General features: G+C 39.4%; 1 protein-coding gene across 7 annotated transcripts in view; it reads right to left on the reverse strand.

The window, feature by feature from the left end:
• si:ch211-196i2.1 overlaps positions 1–26372 on the reverse strand; it is a 143430-nt gene that overhangs the window by 68477 nt on the left and 48581 nt on the right. For 5 of the 7 annotated variants that reach the window (XR_015520132.1, XR_015520131.1, XR_015520130.1 and 2 more), the window contains exons 5-6: positions 11871–12002; positions 11617–11697 (exon numbers count right to left, since the gene is read on the reverse strand). Coding sequence is in view for 2 of the 7 variants with exons in the window: in XM_087300948.1 (XP_087157074.1) it covers positions 11617–11697; positions 11871–12002 (213 nt within the window). In the remaining 5 variants the exon portion in view is untranslated. Of the gene's footprint in view, positions 1–11616; positions 11698–11870; positions 12003–25826; positions 25873–26372 lie in introns of those variants that run through there. The other 2 variants (XM_087300952.1, XM_087300949.1) reach the window with 1 other exon arrangement.

Below are 26372 nucleotides of genomic sequence, written 5' to 3' on the forward strand. Positions count from 1 at the left end.
GCGGAGATCTCCAGTAAACAGAATTCCATCTCTGAGCAACTTACAGCCAGACAGGATCGACTGGAACAGCAGCTCCGCCAAGTGGCCAGACACCATCCGACTCCCGAAGTGAGTGCGCATCATCATCTCACTAAACTCAGCGACCTGGATGATATTGACGCCTACTTACATACGTTTACAGTTATTGCCGAGAGAGAAGGCTGGCCAAAAGAAAACTGGGCGAGAATGTTGGCTCCGTTTCTCACAGGAGAAGCGCAACGAGCATATTTTTCACTAGAGACACCCAAAAATGAAGACTACAAAGCGTTAAAAAAGGAGATATTAGCCAGAATGGGGCTATCCACAATCAGCGCAGCCCAACAGTTTTCTCAGTGGTCTTATGACGAGAAGCAGCCAGTGAGGACTCAAGCAGCTCAACTTTCTCGCCTAGGAAGGCTATGGTTATTGGGAGGAGATCCCTTGGCAGTCCAGGTCGCTGAGAAGGTGATTATAGAGAAGATGATGCGAGCGTTACCCCGACGTTTACGAACACTCACCAGCATGCGAAATCCTGAGTCACTGGCCACCCTGGTGGAGGCGATCGAGCTGGCTGAAGCTCACATCGCCAGAGACAATGGGGAGAGAGCGGCTCTGCCACCCCGGAGGGTAAGTGCACCTTGGCGACCGGTGGAGGGCACAGCGCGACCAGGCGGCAGACCAGCGGTCCCCAGCCCGATGGACGAGCCGATGCCCACCGAGCCGACGACGCACTCGACCCCGGCCTGGACAGCAGGGTGCGCGGTACACCGCAACATCCCTCCCGAAGCTCCCACCCATAAAGTCCAGCTAGAGGGAAAAACACAAACGGCCACGTTAGACACAGGAAGCGCCATCACTCTGGTTCACCCGAAGACTTTGAAGTACCGCCAGGAAAGTAAAAGCCTTATTCCAATCACGTGTGTACACGGTGATACCCGCCACGTACCCGCCCGAAGAGTGACCATCGCGGCAAAACCAGGCAGCTGGCGCATCGAAGTCGGGGTCGTTCCAGATCTTCCTGTGCCCCTCCTACTGGGCAGAGACTGGCCGGGGTTTGACGAACTCCTCACTCACCACCACGCTCTATCGGCTCGTTCAAAGAAGAAGAACAAGTCACGGGCTCATCGGGACCGCAAACCAGCGCTGATGACCACCAAAAGCGACAGAGGGGGTGAGTCATCAATATCTGCTAATTTATACTTTGATCTGTTTCAGCAGATAACCGCAGGAGGCGATTTTGGCAGAGCACAAAGGGAAGATGAGACGCTCAAACACTGCTGGCCGCAAGTAAGGATCATCGACGGTAATGAGCGACTTCCCAGCCCTCACCCCCTCCCACATTTTATTGTGGAAAATGGTCTGCTGTACTGTGTCGCAGAGAGGCGGGGGGAAAAAAAGACACTACTGGTCGTCCCGAGGACCAAGAGGGAGACGGTCTTAGAACTGGCACATACCCACCCGATGGCTGGACATCTGGGAGCGGCCAACACGGTGAAAAGGATCCGCGATCGTTTCCATTGGCCGGGGCTAGACGGGGAAGTGAAGAGGTATTGCCAGGCATGTGACATCTGCCAGAGAACGTCTCCCCAACGACCACCCCCCAGCCCTCTAATACCACTACCCATCATCGATGTGCCCTTCACCCGAATTGGTATGGACTTGGTAGGGCCTTTGCCGAAGTCGGCCCGGGGACATGAGCACATCCTTGTTATCCTCGATTATGCCACCAGATATCCTGAAGCGATTCCCCTGAGGAAAGCCACGTCATCGGCCATCGCGAAGGAGCTGTTTCTGCTATGCAGTCGAGTGGGAATCCCAACAGAGATACTGACCGACCAGGGCACCCCCTTCATGTCCCGGTTGATGGCAGACCTCTGTCACCTCCTCAAGGTAAAACAACTAAAAACCTCAGTATACCATCCACAGACTGACGGCCTTGTCGAGCGATTTAACAAGACTCTGAAACAGATGCTCCGAAGGGTGGTGGCAGAGGACGGGCGCGACTGGGACCTCATGATCCCGTACGTGTTGTTTGGTATCAGGGAAGTCCCCCAGGCCTCCACAGGCTTTACCCCCTTCAAACTGCTGTTTGGCCGCCAACCCCGAGGGCTATTGGATGTGGCTCGTCAAGCCTGGGAACAGGAGCCAGCCCCCCAGCGGTCGGTGATTGAACACGTACGGGACATGAGAGAACGCATCGAGAAAATCATGCCCATCGTCAAACAACACCTGACCGAAGCCCAGCGCGCCCAGCAGAGATTGTATAACCGGCCCGCCCAACCCAGAGAGTTCCACCCAGGGGACAAGGTGATGATACTCATACCTACCACAACTTCGAAGTTCCTCGCATCTTGGAAGGGACCATACACGGTGGTAGAAAGGGTAGGGCCGGTAAATTATCGAGTCCGTCAGCCGGGACGAAGACGGGAAGAACAGCTCTACCACATTAATCTGATGAAGAAGTGGGTTGCAGCTCCAGGTCATCTCGTTGCCTTCACTGAAGAAACTCTTCCCGTTGTCCACATAGGTGAGCAACTCTCACCAAATCAGAAGGCGGAGCTGCAAGCCTTGGTTGGTCAGTTCAAGGATGTGTTCTCGGAGAAACCGGGCCGAACCACCATCATCCAGCACAACATTATCACTCCACCTGGCACCATCGTCCGGCAAAGGCCTTATCGAGTTCCAGAGGCTCGCAGGCTGGCTATCGACAAGGAGATCCAGAAGATGAGAAGGTTAGGCATCATCGAACCATCCCGTAGCCCGTGGTCCAGCCCAATAGTGATGGTCCCCAAACCCGATGGCACCCTCCGTTTCTGCAACGACTTCAGGAAACTCAACGAGATCTCCAAGTTCGACGGGTACCCCATGCCTCGGGTGGACGAGCTGCTGGATAGGCTGGGTGGAGCCCGATTTATCTCCACTATCGACCTCACCAAAGGCTACTGGCAACTTCCACTAAGTGATGACGCCAAGGAGAAAACCGCCTTCTCCACACCCGGTGGGCACTGTCCTCTCCCAGGTCCACGACGATGAAGAACATCCCATCATGTACGTGAGTCGGAAGCTTACCCCCGCAGAGACCCGCTACGCAACGGTGGAGAAGGAGGCCCTGGCGATCAAGTGGGCAATCCTGGAGCTAAGGTACTATCTCCTTGGCAGGAAATTCACTCTGGTGACCGACCACGCCCCACTACAATGGATGGCTACAGCGAAGAACAACAACGCTCGGGTCACCAGGTGGTTCCTGTCGCTCCAGGATTTCAACTTTGACGTCCAACATCGAGCCGGGGCCTCCCACGGAAACGCAGACGGACTCTCACGGCTCTGGTCAGGATGGGCAGGTCTGTCAAAACATTCTACCCCCCCTCTCAACACACTGCTCTTCCTTCGCAGAATACCCAGGACCAGGACGACGCTAAGGGGGGGGAATGTAGCGAGTCGGCTAGTACCACGTCGCCCTGGGCACAAATCCACACCAGCTGGATCACTCATCAACCCCGGATCGCTCACAGCTGGACCTCATCAGCCAGGGAGAGATATAAGCCAGCCCCACACAGAAGGAAACTGAGCTTCATTTGCACATGACTCCCTGCGCTAACGCTTGTCTCTCTCTGTCTCTCCCACAGCCGAATCCAGCTCGTGACCGATCCAACACCATTCCTCTCACCAGTCTTCACCATCTCCCCGGAGCACTTGAGCACGCACCCTTGAGAAGAGCACTCATTCACCCCTTTACACTTGTAAATAAAGCACCCTCCGGGGAATTGTTTGTAACATCATCTAACTGTGGTTGTGTTTTCCCTCTGCCTCGCTACAATATAATAATGAGCCATGATCAACCCAAGCTCAAAAAGACCTTGTCGTCGTCTTGATGAGCAGCCACAAAACCAAGAGGAAGAGCAGAATCTATCATGTGCCTCGTTGTTGTTTACAAGGAGGCCTAAAAGAGAGCGGTTTCGATTTCTCCAGAGAGCTCACGTGCGCGTCTTTATTTGAAATAACAAACTTTTTAAGCTCATGATAATAACGGATACGTGATTATTGAAGTGCTTCTCATGTCTGATCCTTTCAGAAACCGACAAACGCGAGAGTGAAGCGCAAAAAAAACAAAGGAGAAGCTGGAAAAAACAGCAGCAAATGATTTTTTTCTGCAATATAAAACATGAAAAAACTGCCAAATTTAACTATTATCATCACCTTTTGGACTATTATGAACTCAGAATGACAAAATTACTTCCTAACAAGAGGCTACATTTGCTGGTGAAGATTAAAGATTCAGCGGAGAGAATTGCACTAACTGTGGGCTATGTGTTGTGTGTTGTTTTTAAACCCAGATAAGGCCTAAATTTATACTGTGTAGTTTTTCTGTAATTGGTATCATATCGAAGACTGTAAGAGTCTGTATGTGTTCATATATGTTGCATTTATTTATTTATTTTATATATTTGCAGACATCGAAGTAGGCTATTTTACATTATTGATGAGTATTGATATTCACTAATGTTCATTGATCTGCAGTTATAATCAAATCATGTTCATAGAAAGGTTAGTATTGTTGTATTTATGTGTATAAAGCATCTGTTTTGTGCTTCTCAAATGATAGGTGAACGACCCGTACAGCTTTACTTTGACACTTCCTCGAGTAAGAAGGACATTGACTAAAAGTTTCTGTCGTACACCACACCCACCAAAAGGGTACCATTGGTACCATTCGGCAGTGAAAACGCAAGCCTGATAAAGGTGATGCGTACTGACCCGACCATACCCTACCACTCAGTGGAAACAGGCCATTAGGGTACTACAGTATGAGGTACACATTTATATATATATATATATATATTTTAGGTATTAATATGTACCTTTAAGAAGCTGTTAGTTACAAAAATATACCTTTGAGAAGTGACAGATTTTGTACTTTATTTCTGAGAGTGTACATGTAATTTATTCTTGTGATAGCAAAGCTTATTTTTCAGCATCATTATTGCCCCAGTCTTTAGTGTCACATGAAATCATTTTAATATACTGATTTGGTGCTCAGGAACCATTAATAATAAGCCTTCAGGCAGAGTAAGACTACAGAATGGACAGCATGCACTCAACCTTTTCCCCTGTTATTGGGAAATGTTGAGAAAATCAGCAACTCTCTCTGTTTTTTTTTTTGTTGTTTTTTTATAAACAAAGAACATGTATAAGCAACACTTCTAAAGTGTTTAATTTAAGAAAAGCTGGCGATGCTTGCATGCACATTCACAATTGTGTCCATGAACAAATAAACTATATCATTAAAGACTGTGCATGAGCTACATTTACACTCGAAGACAGAGCAAGTTCAAAGGCACGTCTGGAGCTGTTGAATCTTTCACAGCCAGTCTGAGTAATTTTGACACTTCCCTAGAGGAGATCTCCATCCAACTCAAACCTAATTTTAGTGTCGAGAAAATCAATTACATGCTCGTGCCTACCTCTGCCAAACGAAACCCACGAGAAAAAAAGGCTATTTCTAAACATGCTAACACCATATTTAAATGTACAAGCTGCCTCTGTAGACTGAGAACAACCCAAAATAAATAAACAGAAACAGTCACAAATGTATATACAATATAAACTCTGACATTTCACATGTCGCTCTGTGGGTCAAACAAACATGTATTGTAGCACACACAACACTCTATGTCTTGACAAGGTAAATGCTCGAGAACTTGAGCTATAGTAAAATATTCATAGTTTTTCACATAATGTCACAGCTTAATGAAAGGCAAAATGAGACTTTTCTCAATAGACAACCAGGGGTGCGTTTCCCAAACATCGATGTAACTCGCAGCTGAACTATCATACTATGATGCATCGTTTGGGAAAAGAACTATGTAGTGACGAGTGTTTCCCAAAACATGTAGTTTCTTTGTCGCAGATCCATCTTACACCACGTTAGTTATAACGTAAAACGCCCATAATGACGTTCTAAACTGGGTGGAGTAACAACTTCTTCAGAGAAAAACCCATAATTTCAATTTATATTGTTTTATACAAACACGCATTTAAAATAAAATCCAATATAGATTTGGTAAAAACATGCAGTCGCTTTCCATGTTAACTGAAAAATATGTAAATGGCACATAGGGCCTAAGTTTGCTTTACTAATATTATTGAGAAGTTGAACATTATAATATTCTATTCTAAAACATATCACTTACAAAAGCTAACACGTATTCTAATGTCATATATAAATCATATAAATAAATAAATAATACTTTAATAATAATAAATAATACTTTAAATAATAACAAACATACTTTAATAATATTATTAATTGTTATTAATGATGATGATGATGATGATGACGATGCTAATAATAATAATAATAATAATTATTATTATTATTATTATTATTATTATTATTATTATTGTAATTTAGTAGGATGCAGTTTATTTACTTATTTATTTTTTTATTTTTTTTAAGTCTACTTTTACAATTTGAGAAATGTAAACCACTGCAGAAATATTCTAACCAACAGGCCCATGTCATATACTATACAGATATTTAATAAATAACCCACTATAAATTAAAAGAATTAAAGAATTAGGTGTTCAAAATGACATCAATGTTTTTAAACTGCACTGCAAAGGGAGCACAAATGTAAACATGAAGATCGCTAAAACTAAACTGTAAAAATAGTTTGAAAGCAAATTATACCTAAGAGAGATGACCTTAATGCCTTTTTATTTTTAATAATTCCAACTTTGAATGTTAGAATGTTCTAAATGAATAGGGCATAGGGGGGATAAGTGGGAATAGAACACAGCCACGAATTATGTTTCTAACGAGTCTTCAAGTTTGCGACGCAGTTTGCAAATGTTCGTTGGAGCGACGGATTTGGGAAACGGCAAATCAACAAACTATGTTTGTAACAAGGGAACTTGCGACCTTACTTGCCTAACGATGGTTTTGGGAAACGTACCCCTGGTTTGTACTAAATACTATGACAGTAAGAGTGTGATTTTATAATGACAGATTTTAAATCTCACTCAATTTAAAAGCGAGCTATATCATATATATTGGTAAACTGAGAAAAATCCAACTAAACAATCATGATTTGGACCTAAAAGCTGTGACATTTTAAATGGGTGACATGCTAATTTAGTGATTACCTTTCACCCCTGCACTCCTGTTGAGTTAAAGAGATCAAAGAAAGCCATAAGTTTCCCATTAATCTGTCCAGGAAACTGGCAAACCAAAAACGGCGTAGGCATCAAAGAGAAACACCACAACAAAAAGTTCATAGTTAAGAGGTTACGCCGCAAGAGAGCGAGAGTAAACCTGGAGAAATAAAGCAGGTTATTTTTTTTTAAAAGCTAGTACTCCGTTGTCTTTGAAATCCACCACCTTTTTGACAGAACATAATGGAGTCCAGGTGATTGATTGAGGCACTTGATGTTTTAAACATGCTATGCTAGTCCTCACCGTAAGAAACATTTGGTTTTTGAATTGGATTGACTATGGAGTCCATAAGTATTCATATCTGCAGTTTCAATATTTGAGTAACAACCCTCAATGACCATGAATCCAAAGAGCTCCCAGCTTCCAAACATGAATGGACTGCTATAGATCAGCAACACCAAACACCACCTTAACTTGGCCTAAGAAAAGACTAAATGATTTGGAAAACACACTTGGCTTTGATATGTGAAACCAGGTTCACGGTATGTTTTGAAGACCGTAAGGCTGTCATTAGTTTTAATCAGGAATGCTCTTTTTGGATGTCCACACATAATAAAACCGCAAGCGGGAAATTAAATTAAACACTAAATGACTTTTAGCTTCACACTAAAGGTGTGCAACTAAAAATACAGCTTCTTAGGAGGTATGAGATATTTTGGTGGTGACATACTGTATCTTGACAGTCCATGTGTAATTTGCTTTCAAGCAGTAGTATTAACATCAAACATGCAATCGTGATATTAATCTAATAATAAAATGCTTCTGTTGCTGTAGTCCAATAAAAGTACCTATTGAAATAATGTGATACACTTGCCAGGGTATATGTAATCTTGGATTTGCAAGGCATGAAATGCCCAAAGTAGACAGGATTAAGCAATTGCTTATCCTGTTCATAAAAAAAACTGTAGAGGAATAGCAGTATCAATATTTTTATAGTATATTTAATTTGTTTGATCTTTTGCTAGACGACTTAACAGTTGGTTTAGATTCAAAAAGGTCTACTTCATCCAAAGTTCTGTCATCAAACTCTCTCGTACTGCTTTTTTATCTTCTGTGGAACACACAAGGAGCTTGTTCATAGTGCTGAATGTAGTATATAATTGATCAGTATGATTGTCTGCTGTGTTCTGCTATTCTTACACAGTCCTTTGAAGCTCTTCAATATTTTGTGGATAAAAGACCTAAAATACATTAAAGGGAAGCTAATTTACCCCTTTTTATGATTTAAAAGAAGCTTTTTGTGAATGTTTCAGCTTAAAACACCCATCAGATTATTTATTATACCTTTCAGAATATTGATCTTGAGGCTGTTTTTGTTGCCTGTGCCTTTATTGCTAGTTCTCCCCACCCACCGTTCCCACATGCATGTCAGAGTGGGCCTCAATCCCTGTCAGATAAACAGCACAGTGAAAGACATGAAGGAAGCAGATCTCACGTGACGTTTGTGAGAAATACTACAGTAAGAACAGTTAAGAACGCTGTAATTCATTACAAACGTGCACTGTTTTACAAACGTTTTAAACTTGTAAAACCCATTCTAGATCACATTTGATGATGATTGATGATCACAGAGAGCTGAACAGATCTTTTAATCCCAGTTCCTTTGCACACATCCGGTCCTGTTGATATGATTATACGCGTTACAACGGAGACATGATATGCGGCTGTCAATCAATTCGGTGGGCAGGGAAACCACACTCCTATATCACGTTTAAGTCTGCCTCAAATTGGAAGAAATTTTAATTCTATTTTAATGTCAGGAAATAAAAAAAACAGACTTATTGTGTTTATATTACTCCAGTATGACTGTGGACACACTATACCTACACAAAGTTCTGTCCAAACAAATTTAAAAAGATGATATTCATCATAGGTGAATGTTGAACTTTCAGTAAGCCAGATATTGTGAACCGGGGTTTTAAAATGGGTCCTGAACTAAAGCTTGACAGCCAGATTCGGTCTTTTGTTAATAACTAACTCTTGACAGCCAGATTCGGTCTGTTGTTCGCTTTAGCTTCTTTCACTTGAGACAACTGGCCAAAATTAAGCACATTTTATCACACAAGCACTTTAAAACGGTAATCCATGCTTTTATTACCTCCCACTTGGACTACTGCAATGCCCTTTATTTTGGAGTGAGTCAGTCTTCTATTTCTCGACTGCAACTTGTTCAGAATGCAGCTGCACGTCTTTTAACTGGCACACACAAATACGAGCACATCACCCCGATATTATCTCCTCTTCACTGGCTGCCCGTGCATTTTAGGATCCATTTTAAGTTAATTTTATTTGTTTTTAGGTGTCTAAATGGTGCTGCACCCCTCTACCTCTCTGAGCTTCTCTGACCTTACACACCTTCTCGTTCGGTCAGGTCAGCCGACCAGCTCCTCTTGGGTGTGCCCAGGACCAGTCAAAAGCTCAGAGGGGGTCGGGCTTTTGCTGTGGCTGCACCAAAATTGTGGAATGAGTTGCCATTGTATATTAGACAAGCCTCTTTCATTAGTGTTTTTAAATCTCTTCTTAAAACCCACCAGTTCGATTTGGCTTTTAGCACAGCGTGAGATGTTGACATTTTATGCTTGTTTATTTGTAATTTAAAGTTTGTTTTACTCTTTGTTGGCAGCACTTTGCTTGACTGTGTTGTTTTAAAGTGCTTTATAAATAAATTGAATTGAAATAGGCCCTTTAAAATGTGTTGAATGAATGCTTTTTAACATTGCATAAAATCATGGATCACTTTAATGATGCTTAATTGTCATGTCTGAATTGTCACAGTTTCGCCCCTGTTTTGGACAGTGTGCAAGGCAAATTCTTGTGTGCTTCATTAGGTTTGGCATGATTATGAAGGTGTTAGTGATGGGTCGTTCGTTCATTTTCAACTTATCTATAATGTGACTTGGAAACAGGGAGTAAATCCTTCATTCATGCATTTTAATATTGTGCATATGGGAGGAGAAGATTAGTTCTTTTTTCAAGGCTTCTGTTGGATTTGAGTCATTTGTTCATTACGTGAAAGACCTATCAGCCTATCATATTCATTCATCTCTTAAGTCCTTCAGTTTTTGAGTCCTTCTTCTTTCAAAATGTGACTTGACAGCATGATTGCATAATTAAAAAAATATTCCAAATACTCATTATAACTTATAAATGTTTGAATTTCTGTCATGATGGTTCTTTTCTATATTACTGACAGTGGTAATAGGATTTTTGGACAGGTTTTTTTTTTTTTTTATGTTATCCATATGATGGGAATGAACTAATCATTTTGATTTCATTTAGGCCCAATCCCAATTTTATTTTTGTACCCCTACCCCTTCCCCTTGGCCCTTGAAACAGAGTGTGAAGGGGAAGGGCTTCAAAATTGTACCCCTAAGAAATAGGACAGCACTACAGCACCTGCACACGTCATCATATGTCATCGTCATCTCATGCTTCATATGAGATCGACGATGGCGACTGCTGTAGTTATTCCAGTTGTGTTATTTTTTGGTATTTATCATCAGGAAATCACCAAAGGCATATATCATGTTATCATAAAGATATAATGTGGCAATAAGATCATAACTGTTCTGTGTATTTACACCATGGCCATATTCATCTATGTAAACACACAAAAACAACATTAACATTATAGCATTATTATAGCATTATAGCTGTAAAAAGCCAATTCCTAGCCACTAGACTTTTCTGACAGTGTATTCAAGTGTCATCAAGTGACTAAATGTTGTGAGGCTACCATACAGGAGTTATTATTAGGGATTATAGATAACATACATGGTTTATTTTAGTGTTTTATTTTTTTACGTATAACGTTAAAACACAAATGCTGTTATGAATGTATTAAAACATATGCTTGTTTGTTGTAAAAATTCGTAATAATGACAAAAAATAAAAAATAAAAATAATTTGTACATCTCTTTATTTTCGTGAGCAGCCATGCTGCCGTTGTAGATGGTGTACTCTGGGAAATTTTCGTACCCCTTGGTTTCGAGTGTGGTCTTCAAAAATCTCAGTTTCAAGGCTTATCTAGCCATTCCCCTTAGTCCTACGCCTTCAAGCTAAAGACAAATGGAACAGGGCCTTAGGGCTAAGGGATAGAACTGGGACTGGGCCTTAGTCTTAGAGACTAAACTCAACCTGATTGATGACTCAAGACATGAACAAATCAATTAATCAGACTGCATATAGTTGAGGCTATTGTGGTATTGTCAAATGACTTCAAAAAAAATTGTTCATATCGCTGAACAAGACAAGATGGTCCAAGTTGGTAAAATGATCTGAGCATCACATTACTAGAGAGTGCGCAAATGTTACCATGAACAATTTTGGGTGAATATGTACGGAATTTCGTTCAAATAGAGTAAAAAAAAACTGCTACTTACATTCAGTTTTGCCCGAATAGAGTCACTGTTCTTTGCTGACTCTAACAAGTCCTCCAGGTCATTAGAGGATAGCAAAAGTTCCTAGACAGAGAATGAAAAAAGATGACTCTGTGTAGACAGAACTCTAAAAATCAGGTACATGTTCACTTTATTTAGGATCACTACAAATACCAACCATTTTGTGATATACAATATAAGTTACATAGAAGACATCAACATGCGCCTGACACTTCTGTAGAGTATGGCTTGCTCACCTCTTCAGTGTGTATGCGAGGAGAGCGAGGTGGTTTGTGTCCAGTTCCACCACACTGGGGCTGGAAAAAGGCACAGTGATCTTGAGCTGCATCTGGTTCTCCAATCAGAAATGCCACTTGCATCAAATCGCCCTGGAGACACAAGTCAGATGAAACAATCACACACACACAATCTATGTTGTCACACAGCACATAAACGCATGCATTATTTCAACCAAATATAAAAATTAAACTATGATTTACTCAACCACAAGGAGTCCTACAATTGGTGTATATATGAATTTCTTCTTTTAGTCAAATCTAATTAGAGTAAAAGATGTACATAGTATATCCAGGGCTTTTCAAGCTCTACAGCGGTAACGGTCAGCTGACTCTCATCAGCAGCCCAAAGGAAGTCCAATAAAGTGCATCCATTCATCATAAAAAGTACCTTCCATGGCTCCAGAGGGTGAATAAAATTCTCCTGAAGAGAATCTTCTTAGAAAAATATCCATATTTAAAACTTTATAAACCATATAATCCCTGCATCTCACCAGAAGTTACATAAAATTATTAATAAAGTTTTAAATATAGATATTTTTTGTATAAAAACACATGGACAGGAGAAGTTAACTTTTTTAATGAAACTCTAGTTGGATTTTAAGAAAGATGCATACACTTAGCATGCCTTGAGGGTAAATGTTTTAGGTGAACTAATGCTTTAATAACCTAACAATTAACAATCATTCATCATATGCAATCATATATTGCCTAAATGAAAACTTACAGTCTAGATGACAGTCTAACAATCTGTTTAATGTAAAATAACACAATGATCATAAAGCGTTGCTCTAGTTCTCAAGAAATGTGTTAAAATGCAAACTCCAGCCATGTCAGTTCATAGCTGAGTTCAGAGTGTGAGCATGGGAATGGGATGTGTGGATGAAGTCATTCTCTGACACTTAGCCTAGACTTCATGCTTTATAAAGTTTCCTCTTATAACACAAAAAAGGGCATTTAACTTGAGGACAGCTGTCTAAACTAGACTTCTACCCCATTAAGGCACCTGTTCTTCAGCATAACATAGGAATTTTTTTATTTGAAAACAAATTAAAATGGCTAAATATTACTATTAAATGCCATCCGGAGATAGGTAAGTTTCATCAAAATCATAAAGTATTTTTTAGTTCAAAACAAATTGCCAAAGTAAAAATACTCAAAAATACAGTACAATTTCTCTTTTTCATTACTTTATAATGTATAACATTCCATATTTTTAGCATGAAACTTTGGATAGATGGACCATAGTAAAGCTCAGTGTCTTCTTTCCAATGATACCTAATGCTTGTATGTAGCACACTGGGGTCAAGAACTGTTACTGTTTAAAGTTAGGTAGTTGTAAATCCCTATAGGTGAATGCTGGCTAACAGGTTAAGCCATACACTACTGCAAAATATTTGGTTATCAGTATAACTAATGTATTTATTGATTGATTGATTGATTGATTGATTGATTGATTGATTGATTGATTGATTGATTGATTGATTGATTGATTGATTGGGAACTTGGGACAAAGAACTATATGATATCTGCAGTCTGTTCAAACTATCAAAATTACAGTAGAGACAAGATCTCAATACATTTTCTTCAATTAAAATGAGTGCTTCATGGAACAGTGCCAGCAAAATAATTATGCCATTATACCATGCTAATTTTTAACAAATCATACCTGTAAGACACATATCTTGTAAGAAACGGTGCAGATTGTAACAGAGAGCTGCACATCATTTATTTTTTAAATCTCTATCCTCAAAACAATGGACAATCCATCTGGAATCTTGGATGAGTATAAACACAGATGTTCAGCTTGGGATACAGTAACTCCTATTACATTCTCTGTAAACCTGACTTGAGGTTTAAATGCCAACTGGGAGCATTCTGGAGATGTATTTACGTGTCATGCTGAAAAGCTGATGAGATGAAAGATAGACTATTCTCATCCCACAGGAAGTGAAGGGTATTACATCCTCGCATGTTTGGGTGACGACACACACACACACGCACAAACGCACGCACACACGCGCGCACACACACACACACACACACACACACACATATATATACATATACATATACATATATATATATATATATATATATATATATATATATATATATATATATATATATATATATATATATATATATATATCCCTGCTTAAATAAATACACAACTAAGGAATAGTGCAGGCTGATAAATAATGAAATAAATAAAGTCACTACATGTATAAGTATACCGATACCCCAACACATTATTCAAAGCACAAAAAGCCGGAATATCAAGCAAGACCAAAAGTGACGGATCTACTAAACCGTAAGAGGGCAGATTAACCGTTTGCATGCCTGGGTCTCTCTTCATGGCCCTCTGGGCGTGGTCAAAGCATAGCGGCCGGATTATGAAGGTAATTCAGTTGCGAAACTCGAGAGCTTGCAAATGTAAATGTGAGCACTTGTGATTATAATATTTGTATGTGTAGGTTGAAATGTACACTTACAGCTCTGATGTGAACAGCTGAAATCCTCGATTTGCACACACACACAACAATCCACACACTTGTGTTTTGAATTGGAAGTTGCAGATTAATAGTTGTGTATTTGTAAAATGTCATTCACAAATACAAAGTGACAGACACACGTGTGCACGGCAAATTTGATTGCATCTCCATTCTACAACCACAGGTCGGCACTCACAACCTCTCAGATTCGTCAGTACAACTACAAATCTCCCGCGCTCTGACTTTTGCTACACATCTCCCGCGATCTCATCTGTGCACTCGCAGATGCAGAGGCGTGAGCAGCGCGGGGCGGGGGAGGGGCGGGGCTGGTGTAAAGCTGTTTCATTGGCTTAAGCCTGACCAATGAACAATGCCAGCAGCCAACAGGACTGAGGTGCAAAATAATCATTTGCCACGATTATTTTATTATTTAGGGTTTATTTAAACTATTTTCTGAAGAGATTTTTGTTAAAAATCATAAATTCTGTGGAAATGTACATACCAGTAAAAGAGCAGCAAAAGCAGTTTATTGGCTACAGCCAGCCAATGAGATGGGGCGTTTCTGTTTGTCAGCACACAGGGCAGCTCACGTTGTTGGAGGCCTCGAGCAATCAGAGGGTAAGTTATGATTTTTTAATAATTATCTATATGTTCAATACTGTTAGCTAAGCTAAGGACTGTGCTGGGTGCTTCTCTTGTTTGTTTTTTTATATAAGAAACAGTTTTGAGTTATCTAGGAGCTGCTTTCAATCATGTTATATGGTTCTAAAGATACGATTCAACCCACATGAAATAAGTTGTAATAGCATTTATAGTAAACAATATTACGTTTTTGAACCATACTAACTATAATAAACTGTATTATACTGTATATATTGCAGTATCTACAACTTTGTTAATGAATGCAACAGCACACTGTAGTATTAACTAGCATGAACTTTAATAAATTGAAGTATATTTACACACACACACACACACACACACACACACACACACACACACACACACACACACACACACACGCGCACACATTAATAGCAATTAAAATAACACTAGGCGTTTCAGCTTCTTACAGATCATACCGGTTTTGGTTATTATAACCTGCATCATGTCTATCTATCCATCTATCTATTTACATGTTTGTGTACAGTGTGTCCTTTATATCACTTTTTTAATTATGAACGTTACTACCTTTATTTCTCAGTTTCCTGTAAGGATGGAGTGACAGGAGAGATCAGCGTGTTTCAAGTCAATGAGGAACTCAGAGAAGCTGCATAGCTTGAATAGGATGTTATTTATGCTAAAGATGACATGATGATCCAGCTCATCTACAAACACTTCAAAATGATTCAGATCGTTCAAGAGGAAGCCGACTTTATATTTTCTTTTTACCTGCCAAGATGACTACAGATTTGAACAAAACACACACTCACCCACACACACAACTTTTATTTTGATAATTGTTTAATGTAGTATTTTTACACTTTACTGTAAAGCAGGGGTGTCAAACTCAGTTCCTGAAGGCCCGTAACCCTGCACGTTTTTAGTTGAAACCCTGCTTCAACACACTTAAGTGAAAGTTTCAAACAAACCTGAAGGACTCAATTAGTTTGATCAGGTGTGTTTAATTAGGGTTAGAACTAAACTTTGCAAAGCTGCAGCCCTCCAGGAACTGAGTTTGACACCTGTTCTGTAAGGGAATGTACTTTGTCAAATAAAATTTACAGTCCAAATAAGTGCAGTGCAAATGTCTAGTTACTTGTATTGAAATATTTCAGGGTTTTTCCTTGTTCATAATGAGATGGAGGTGGTAAATCCAACTTCATCATTACCCATCAAATGTTATCTCCTCTTTAATACTTTTGTCTCCCTCACCTAGTTGCTCTTCCTTTGAACACGCATATCATGTTGAAGGATGCAAGTTGTGGACCTAAATCAGATGTAATGCATGTAGATGTATAAATTAGAAAGAAATGAAACTGCTTTAAAATATATTAGGTTTTACATATAAATGCGTGTTCTTAACAGATTTGTTTCAACTTGATATTTGCATAATAAATGGCATTAGAATGTTTAGTTTTAAACAGATAGCTATATTTCAATTTTTTCAAACAGTATTGAACATATAGATAATTATTAAAAAATCATAACTTACCCTCTGATTGCTCGAGGCCTCCAACAACATGAGCTGCCCTGTGTGCTGACAAACAGAAACGCCCCATCTCATTGGCTGGCTGTAGCCAATAAACTGGCTTTGCTGCTCTTTTACTGGTATGTACATTACAGTAGAATTAATGATATTTAACAAAAATCTTTTCAGAAAATAGTTTAAATAAACCCTAAATAATAAAATAATCGTGGCAAATGATTATTTTGCACCTCAGTCCTGTTGGCTGCTGGCATTGTTCATTGGTCAGGCTTCAGCCAATGAAACAGCTTTACACCAGCCCCGCCTCTCCCCCCGCCCCGCGCTGCTCACGCCTCTGCATCTGCGAGTGCACAGATGAGTTCTGCTACAGAGATCGCGGGAGATGTGTAGCAAAAGTCAGAGCGCGGGAGATTTGTAGTTGTACTGACGAATCTGAGAGGTTGTGAGTGCCGACCTGTGGTTGTGTTGTAGAGCAAAGATGCAGTCAAATTTGCCGTGCACACGTGTGTCTGTCACTTTGTATTTGTGAATGACATTTTACAAATACACAGCTATTAATCTGCAACTTCCAATTCAAAACACAAGTGTGTGGATTGTTGTGTGTGTGTGCAAATCGAGGATTTCAGCTGTTCACATCAGAACTGTAAGTGTACTTTTCAACCTACACATACAAATATTCTTATCACAAGTGCTCACATTTACATTTGCAAGCTCTCGAGTATTGCTACTGATTTACTTTCATACCGGATCGTCTGTCAATCAAACGGCCAACTTGGGCGAGTTGTAAGTGTCCACGGGCCTTTACGTGTCCCCTAGGCCCGCCTCGCACTCCCACGTCCTAGTACACGGTATTGTTTGCCGTTCTCGACATGATTTCCACACAGAAGGCGGAAAAGACAGGTCTGGCACAGCAATCCCCTTGATTGGTCGTTCGTTGCCGCAATGCATTCTGGGCAGCGCACTTCGCCCTTTAAAACGGCTACAAATGGAATAAAACTAAGATTTAAACAAGCCAAAATGACAGCACGTTCCTCGACGAGATGGGTGGCGTCTACCTTTGCAGTCTAGGCGACGGTTGAAAATGTGGCCTACCGTCGATGAGAAACAGCGTTCCTACCGTAGGTATAAAAGGCCGTGTGCGAAGCCGCTCGTTTACGGACCCTGGGTGCCAGAGCGGCTGTTCAAATTGAGCTCATCCAAAGTGACCCAAAACAAGCGATATCAATTGGCAACCAAGATTCGGCCTCAAGTTTCGGATCCAAATGCAGCCAATGGGGCCCGGGGCCACTTTTTATTTGTTTTAATACTTGTACCTTTTGTCGTCCTTGACTACAAGCTATGGTGGACCACACCTCCCAGCTGAAAAATCCATAAATCCCTGCATAAATAAAATAATAAATAAATATGCAAATAAATAAGTAAATAAACGAATGAGTACATACATCCACAAATCCCTGCTTAAATAAATACACAACTAAGGAATAGTGCAGGCTTATAAATAATGAATTTTTTTTATTATTTCTTTTCAATATTTTACTATTTCTCCAACATTGGTGCAATGTACTTGATCATTTATCAGGCCGCACTATTGATTGTTTCTATATTTATTTATGCAGGAATTGAGGGATTCCTCGATCGTTTCCTTGTCAGCCGGCAGAGGTCACTCTATAAAGCACGGGATTTTTTTCCCGCGGCCGGTACGGCGCCTCAGTGGCTCAATGGGTAGCGCGCTCGCTTCGCAACAAGAAGGACTCGGGTTCAAGACCCGACTGGAGACCTGCACTGTTGCAGCCTGGCTCGACGTGGGGACCGCATCTCTGGACTATCGCTTTCATTTCGCAATTTTCTTTTGCCTTTTCATAATATCAAATTTATACATGTGTGTTCAGAATGTTGTTGTTAGTAGTTAACGACAGAATTATTTTCACTTTTGACTCAACTAACCCCTTATGAAAACTAAGGGGCCACAAATTATTTTTCCTTTTGCCCTCAAATATGACACGTTTAATGACAATGATGACAAAATTCATATGTCGAAATAAACATGAAAAAACACATCAACTGCTTGCTAGGTTGCTATCGAAAATCCAGCATGTAATGCACATTTAAAATAAGGAATATTATACACAAATAATTTTAATACAAATCTTTTCATTTCAAAAACTCAAAAGACATGCATGTGTACGACACGAATGCACATTGAAAGAACCGGGGAAAAAAACACTTTCACAATAACGATAACAAACCTTAATATTATATAAATTCTATTAATTATATAAACAAATTTAAGAGCTTTCCTTTAAACCACTTCAGCACTGCTGCATGTTTTGCTCCTTGTTGCTGTTGTTGTTCTAACATAATTTTGCCTCGTTGAACTCAGGAGAGTCACACATCGGAGTAGATTGATGAATGGTCTTCTTTTACAGAAAACCCTCCCAATTTTAAGATGCATATGTCATATGGCTGGGCGATTTGGCAAATAAAAATCTAGATTTTTTTTTATAAAGTTTGACCGATTCAAGATTTCGATTTTTTTCCCCAACATGACTGAAGTAACATTATCTTTATAAGTAAATTGAAAAACTATCTGGTTAAGGACCATTGAATTTTGATGGCCATGCCATATGTAAATTGTTTCAATTAGGTTTATTTATTTATTTATTTATTTATTTGCTTGTAGCAAGGATGAACACAAAAATCTTTTAACAGAATATATGAATAATAGCAGAATTATAGGCTGTTCCTAGCCTATCAAGAGCCTATCAATAGCCATAAATACGTAAGGCATACTCATTTTGTGTGTGTGTGTGTGTGTGTGTGTGTGTGTGTGTGTGTGTGTGTGTGTGTGTGTGTGTGTGTGTGTGTGTGTGTGTGTGTGCGTCTTTTATCACTGAAGCCGCTCTCTTCAAAAAACGAAGTTGCTTTGTCTGTGTGGCAATATTTCGGCTTTTAATCGAATGAAAAGTTAATTTAGATGAGCCAATATTTAAAAAATGCTGTGAAGTAACTGTAACGTGCGGCCACACATCGAATCTGAGACCTGATCTCTCGCTGTCACCCGCAGACAGACGCCACACAAGTCAAGTCGCAAAAGTAAGGCTGGTATACCTGAAAGGTAGAATAGCTGAAGCCGAAATCTGTCAAAATACAGCGCTGAAATTAAAAGGCATTAATGTTTTTGAGCCAAAAGTCTATTTGTAAATATCTGTAAACGCAATCAGAGCCAATATGGAGAAAATGTACCGCCTAATAATTAGCTATAATCATTATAATAAAATGAAAAAAAAAAAATCACTGCATTTTTCGTTTGATAGAAAATATACAGAAAAAAAACAAAAAACAAAAAACAAAGGATGGCTTAGTTTGTATTAATGTGTTTTAATATTAATAAAAAATATGCTTACTCCATTAATATAGCTACGCCGCCAACAGACAAGCCATTCAAAAATTATTATTTCACTGTGTACAAGGTTATTGTTTATATTTTTCAATAAAAACTAAACGTAGCATGTCTCCCTATCATTTAAAACATGCAATTCATAACACACTAGAGCTGTAGCCCTATAAGCAGTGTGTAAACTTTCAGGGCGGTGTTGGTTAAAGCGCACCACGGTATTAAAATCCAATACCTCCGAGGGAGAATATGTTACCCAGTTTTAAGAATAAAAGGCATTTTAAAATAAGAACAAGTAACAAATAAAAACTGGTCCCGTGGATTTTAGCATCTGTTATCTTGCCAGTGTGTGCGGCGAGTGTGTAGCGCTCTTTTGCAGCGCATCTCAACTCCCGGTTTGTGAGAGAGAGAGAGAGAGAGAGAGAGAGAGAGAGAGAGAGAGAGAGAGAGAGAGAGAGAGAGAGAGATTTTTTTTGATTTTTTACAAAAAGACTTTATTACATCAGTTTTTCATTTCACAAATTTAACTCCACGTCAAATCAAAACACAACTCTCCTTCCACCACATTACAAACAGCATCCCCATAACACCACTGTTGTGCAAAAGTTTCAACATTATTAAGGGCCTTGTAATACTTAAAGTCTATTGTAACTCTGGACCTTACAAATGCTTTAAAAACTATCAAAATCTCTTGACCATGTACATTATCTATTTTGTTTCTTCTTGTAATAAGTATAGCAAGTTTTGCTTGACCAACTAAAAAATTAATTAACTGCCATTTCATTTTTTGTTTCTGACTATAGCCAGCACCCAGAATAAATTTAGATTGAGTAAAATTCTCTCCACATTTAAGGAAAACTCTGCTCAACATGTCAAACAATTGTGTTAAGCGTGTACATTCCAGATAGCAGTGATATACAGTCTCTCTATGTCCACAAAAAATACACTTGTCATCGACACTAGAATTAACAACAGATATGAAAGCATTAACTGCCACAATGCCATGCAAAATCCTCCATTGTAAGTCCCCCACACGTTTTGTCAATGGTGGTTTATATAAAACTCGCCACACTGGTTTTTCCCCCTCATTTAAATCGAGTTTAGTTCTCCACACTGTATCATTCCTTTTGTCTAGAATTTTCTTATTGTACACTTTCACAAAGCATTTATACATTGTTTTACCCTGCATCATAGTTAAATTCACATCTTTTACCCCTTCCAGCTGTAGCAAAAGTCCTGATGTCCCTTTAAAGTCTGGCGTAAGACCAATTTTTGGAAAGGGATCTGCTTGATTCGGGATTATTGACCCGTCCTTCAGTCCTTTTAGCAACTCCATATCCTTTTCAGTTAGTCTTTTTTTCCAAAGTTCAATTATCTTTGCCGTTTGACGAGTTGATCTCTGTCTCAGCAAATTGGTAACCGCATCCACATTATTAAGTTCAGTCCCAGCCACATCTACTACGTGTTTTAGTTGAACAGTTCCAGAGGAACACAATATTTGAGTAAGTCCCAACATGCTCTCATCCGTTATATCAAGCCTGGCTCCTTTAACCAAGGGTTCTTCAAGTAACCAGAACAAAGAACATGTTTCTTCCAGTCTGCAAAGAGAAAAGAGTCTCCATACTTTAAAAAGTCCACAATAGAATGAAGGTAATCCGTTCAAACAAATGTTCTTGGAATCCATTAAAAAAAGTACAACGTCCAATCCAAGACCTTCAACTCTTTGCAAAATTGTCTTAGCTGTCGTTCGCCATACCAAATCAGATCCTTTTACGAGCTTTTGAATGAACTGTAGGCGAAAAGTAGACAGCCTACTTTGCAGATTCACTAAGCCCTGCCCTCCTTCATCCTTGGGCAGGTATAACACACTTTGAGGTACCCAGTGCAGCTTATCCCAAAAAAAGTTTACAATAATTGACTGCAATTTTGACAAAAGGCCAGCAGGTGGATCGATACAAGACAATTTATGCCACAATGTTGATGCCACTAGATTGTTTATCACCAGCACTCTTCCTCGAAAGGATAATTGAGAATGAATCCATCTCCATTTTTTAAGTCTGCCCTCTATCTTTTCCACAATTCCCTCCCAATTTTTCTGTTTTACAATTTCGTCACCAAGATATATCCCCAAATATTTGAAACCACCTCTTTTCCATCTCATTTGACCAGGCAACTCTGGTAAACCTTCTTCCCATTTTCCAATTGCCAAGGCCTCACTCTTTTCCCAATTTACTTGAGCTGATGAAATTAAACCAAAATTCTTAACCACAGAGACCAAAACATCAATATCTTTTTGACTGTTAACCAAGACCATTACATCATCAGCATATGCTGACACTTTATGTTGAGACTCTATACAATGTAATGATAAACCCTCAATCCTGCTCCTTAATTTAGCTAGCAATGGTTCAATAGCCAGGGAATATAACATCCCTGAGAGCCCGCACCCTTGTCGTATACCTCTGCTAATATTAAAGGGAGCACTTAAACCACCATTGACTTTTAGCATGCTTTCAACATTATTGTACAGCACTTGAATCATTTTTATAAATTTAGACCCAAAACCAAATGACTCTAAAGTTTTCCACAGATATTGATGCTCAATTCTGTCAAAAGCCTTTTGCTGATCAATCGATATAAGTCCTAAGTCCACACCCATAAAGTCTGAGATATCCAAAACATCTCTAATCAAATGAACATTATCTAAAATAGATCTACCTGGCACACAATAGGTCTGATCCATATGAATAACTTGTTTCATTACATCCTTCAGTCTGTTGGCCAAGGCTTTGGAAAAAATCTTCAGGTCAGTACATAACAAACTTACAGGACGCCAGTTCTTGATTTCCTGTAGATTGCCTTTCTTAGGAAGCAGTGTGATAACTGCTCTTCTGCAACTATAAGGTAAAGAGCCCTCTGCCAAACTCTCATTGAGAACAGTTAGCAAGTCCTCACCAATTACAGACCAAAATTCCTCATAAAACTCCACCGGGAGTCCATCAATACCAGGAGACTTCCCACCCTCCATATCTTTGAGGGCATTCAGAAGCTCCTGACTAGATAAGGGTCTGTCCAGTTGCACTTTTGAGTCTTCAGCAATCTTAGGCAGTCCTTCATAAAAACTGGCAGATAACAATTCATTTTCTTCACATTCACTCTTAAACAGTTCACTATAGAACCTTACGGCTCTCCGTCTTATATCACTTGCGTCCGTCAATACCTGACCATTTTCAGCGCATAAGGAGTGAATGTACCTGCATTGGCCATTTTTTTTCTCCAGACTGAAAAAAAATTTAGAAGGAGCATCCATTTGTGTTAAATTTTGGTACCTTGACCGCACCAATGCTCCTTGTGCCTTTATACCAAGCATATTCGCTAAAAGAGATTTTTTGGACTTTAATTTCTCAGCTTGTCTTGATTCTATTTTAAGTTCAGCCAATCCTTGTAAATCTATAATTTCAGACTCCAGTTTTCTCATAGCTTGAGTAATATCTCGGGAAACATTGAAAGCATACTGTTGACAAAACAATTTTATTTCGGCTTTTCCACAATCCCACCATTGTCTCAAATCACTAAAACATTGCTTTCTCGATTTAAATTGATCCCAAAAGAAACAAAATACTTCTTTGAAATTCAGATCACTTAACAACGATGTATTAAGGTGCCAAAAAGCGCTTTTAACTTTAACATTTGCAATAAAAACCTGGCATAAAACCAATGAGTGATCAGTAAAGCCAACTGGTACAATTTCACATTTTCTCACAACATTTACATGATGTTTAAAACAATAAAATCTATCAAGTCTAGCCATTGAAATAAAATTCTCTCTTGTATGTAACCATGTATATTGTTTCACATTTCCATTAAATTCTCTCCATATATCACATAAACTGTGTGTCTCTATTATTTCACGAAGTACTCGACTTGAATTTGCATGAGGCTCTACATGATTCCTGTCTAATCTTTCATTTTCGGTACAATTAAAATCTCCTCCCAAAAACACATAATCATCAGTTCTACAGTTCTGTAATAATGTATTTATGCTATTTAAAAAAATAACTCTTTCTGTACCATTTGTAGGAGCATACACATTTATAAAATTTATCCTATATTTTTCAAATTCCGTCTTTATTATAACAAGTCTTCCAGCTATTACTTCTTCTATTTGATAAGATACAGGCAAAAAATGTTTAGCAAACAAAATAGCACCACCACCTCTACTAGAACTCGTATGTGTTAATACTACTTTTCCTTCCCATTCCTTTTCCCAATCAATGGTATTGCTGCAATCACTATGAGTTTCCTGTACATACATTACGTCTATATTTTTATGTTTAATTAACTCATACAACTGCATTCTTTTTTTAATATCTCTTGCACCATTTAGATTAAGTGATCCTAGCCTTATCACCCCCATTAAGAAAAGAGTATAACAAAAAACAAAAACAATCCTTAAAGGACTGAAACCAGAATAATTATGTTGTTTCAAAACCATTTTCTGTTTGTAATTCTCGTCTCAATTTGGCAACAAATTTTTTCAGCCTAAAAATCTCTTGCACTGTAAATTGTTCAGATCCTTCACCCCTCATCATTGTTCCAACTGACTCAATAAACATTTCACGATCAGAGAAAAAATCAACAACTTGAACATTTTTCATGTTCTTCGTCTTTTGAAGAAACGATCTAATTTTTCCAAAGGAGTAATCACTCCTCAGTCTGCCACTATTTCTGTTGCCAATTACCTCACTATCAGAGTCTTCCAATGTACTTTGTTCACCATCATCAAATTTGTTGCTGCTGCTCCCAGGTCTTTCTATGTTGGGCTTTACTCTTTTCCTTTTAGTTGAAGGGGTTTTAAAAACCTCTTCTTCCTTCCCTAGTTCATTACACATTCCTTCTCCTTCTCCTTCTCCTTCTAAAACACTCTCAGCCATCTCAATCACATTACTGAATTCAGCATTTACGCCTTCTCCATCCCCACCTTTCTCTCCCATGTCTGTATCAATCACCTCTTCAACCATCACCTCTGTCAAATTCCCATCATTTCTCACTTCATCTTCTACCTGTTCTTCCTCAACTGCTCCACCACCATCCTGAGCAGGTGCAATATTCTCATTCTTTTCCTTACAAAAACGCCTCAAATGACCCTCTTGTCCGCATCCAAAGCACCTCATTGTCTCAGATGAGGCAAAAACAACATAATCATATCCGTCAACCTTAAATTTAAAGGCCACACTAAGCTCTTCTGTTTCACTTTTCAAAATCATGTGAACCTGACGTCTAAAACATACAACATGTTTCAGAAGGGGTGACTTACAACCCAAGGGGATTTTTTTCATTTTAGAGACAATTTTTCCATGCCTCGACAGTTCTGCCAATAATAAATCATCTTTCACAAAGGGGGGAACATTTGATAATGTGATCTTCCTTACTGGTTGAGAAAGAGGCATTACTGGGGTGAATGTATCTTTTATTACTACTCCACTTTGAACCACTTTATTCACTTTCTCTATAGTGTCTAGAAAAATAACAACAGCACTGTTCATTCTTGACGCTGACAATATACTCTCATACCCAACGGTCTCTCCGACCGCCAAACTACACTCCTCAACCGAACAAGCCATCTCTGGCACAATTTTGATTCCGTGCCTCCGTGAAAGACGCTCAAACGGCGCATCGCCTGAAAACGCCGATGCCGGCGTCTCCATCGCAGCCGCCATAGCACACACACACACACCTGTCAGCAAACGCTGACGAACAGCGTTCGCGGCGTCACAGAGACAAACTTTGTCTTCAACACACCAGTTCAACCTTTGAAATAACTTTCAATACACTGCAAATATTGACTTTTAAGAAAGAAAGGAAAGATAGAAACTCACTCGCGCTGCAAACACACTCTCACACCGCCTCCGCCCACTCACTCGCAACATCCGCTCAGAGAGAGAGAGAGAGAGAGAGAGAGAGAGAGAGAGAGAGAGCTCAAAGCCGGCATATAACCAAAAGCAAGATCATGTCGTTAAAAATATTCCGTTAACAATATTTATCAAAATATTTATATATTTACATGGTGTTTATTGAGATTGTGTGATCTGTATAGGCTGATCTTTACAGAAGCCAGCCTGAGCAGCCGATCAGCGCGGTTCAAACTATAAGATCGGCGCGGTTGTTTAACATGGCAGACTTTTCCGTCCTTCATACGTGTAGAGAGATCGAGTTTATCGACATGATTAGGGAATTTGTCTTGACAATCCACACAGACGTGACTTAATAAAGCGTGAATTCATGTAGGATTTTACTTGTTGCTAGAATGTAAATCCCCTCGTCAGGCAGTGCTGGAATAGCGAAGTGGATCAAAGCGCGTTTGATCCAACGTATTAAAAAGACAAAAATACACAACTTAAGATAAATGCTTGTATTTGTTGTAA

Source organism: Danio rerio, chromosome 21, assembly GCF_052040795.2.
Source record: "Danio rerio strain M-AB ecotype USA chromosome 21, GRCz13ab, whole genome shotgun sequence".
In the NCBI taxonomy this organism is placed as follows: Eukaryota; Metazoa; Chordata; class Actinopteri; order Cypriniformes; family Danionidae; genus Danio; species Danio rerio.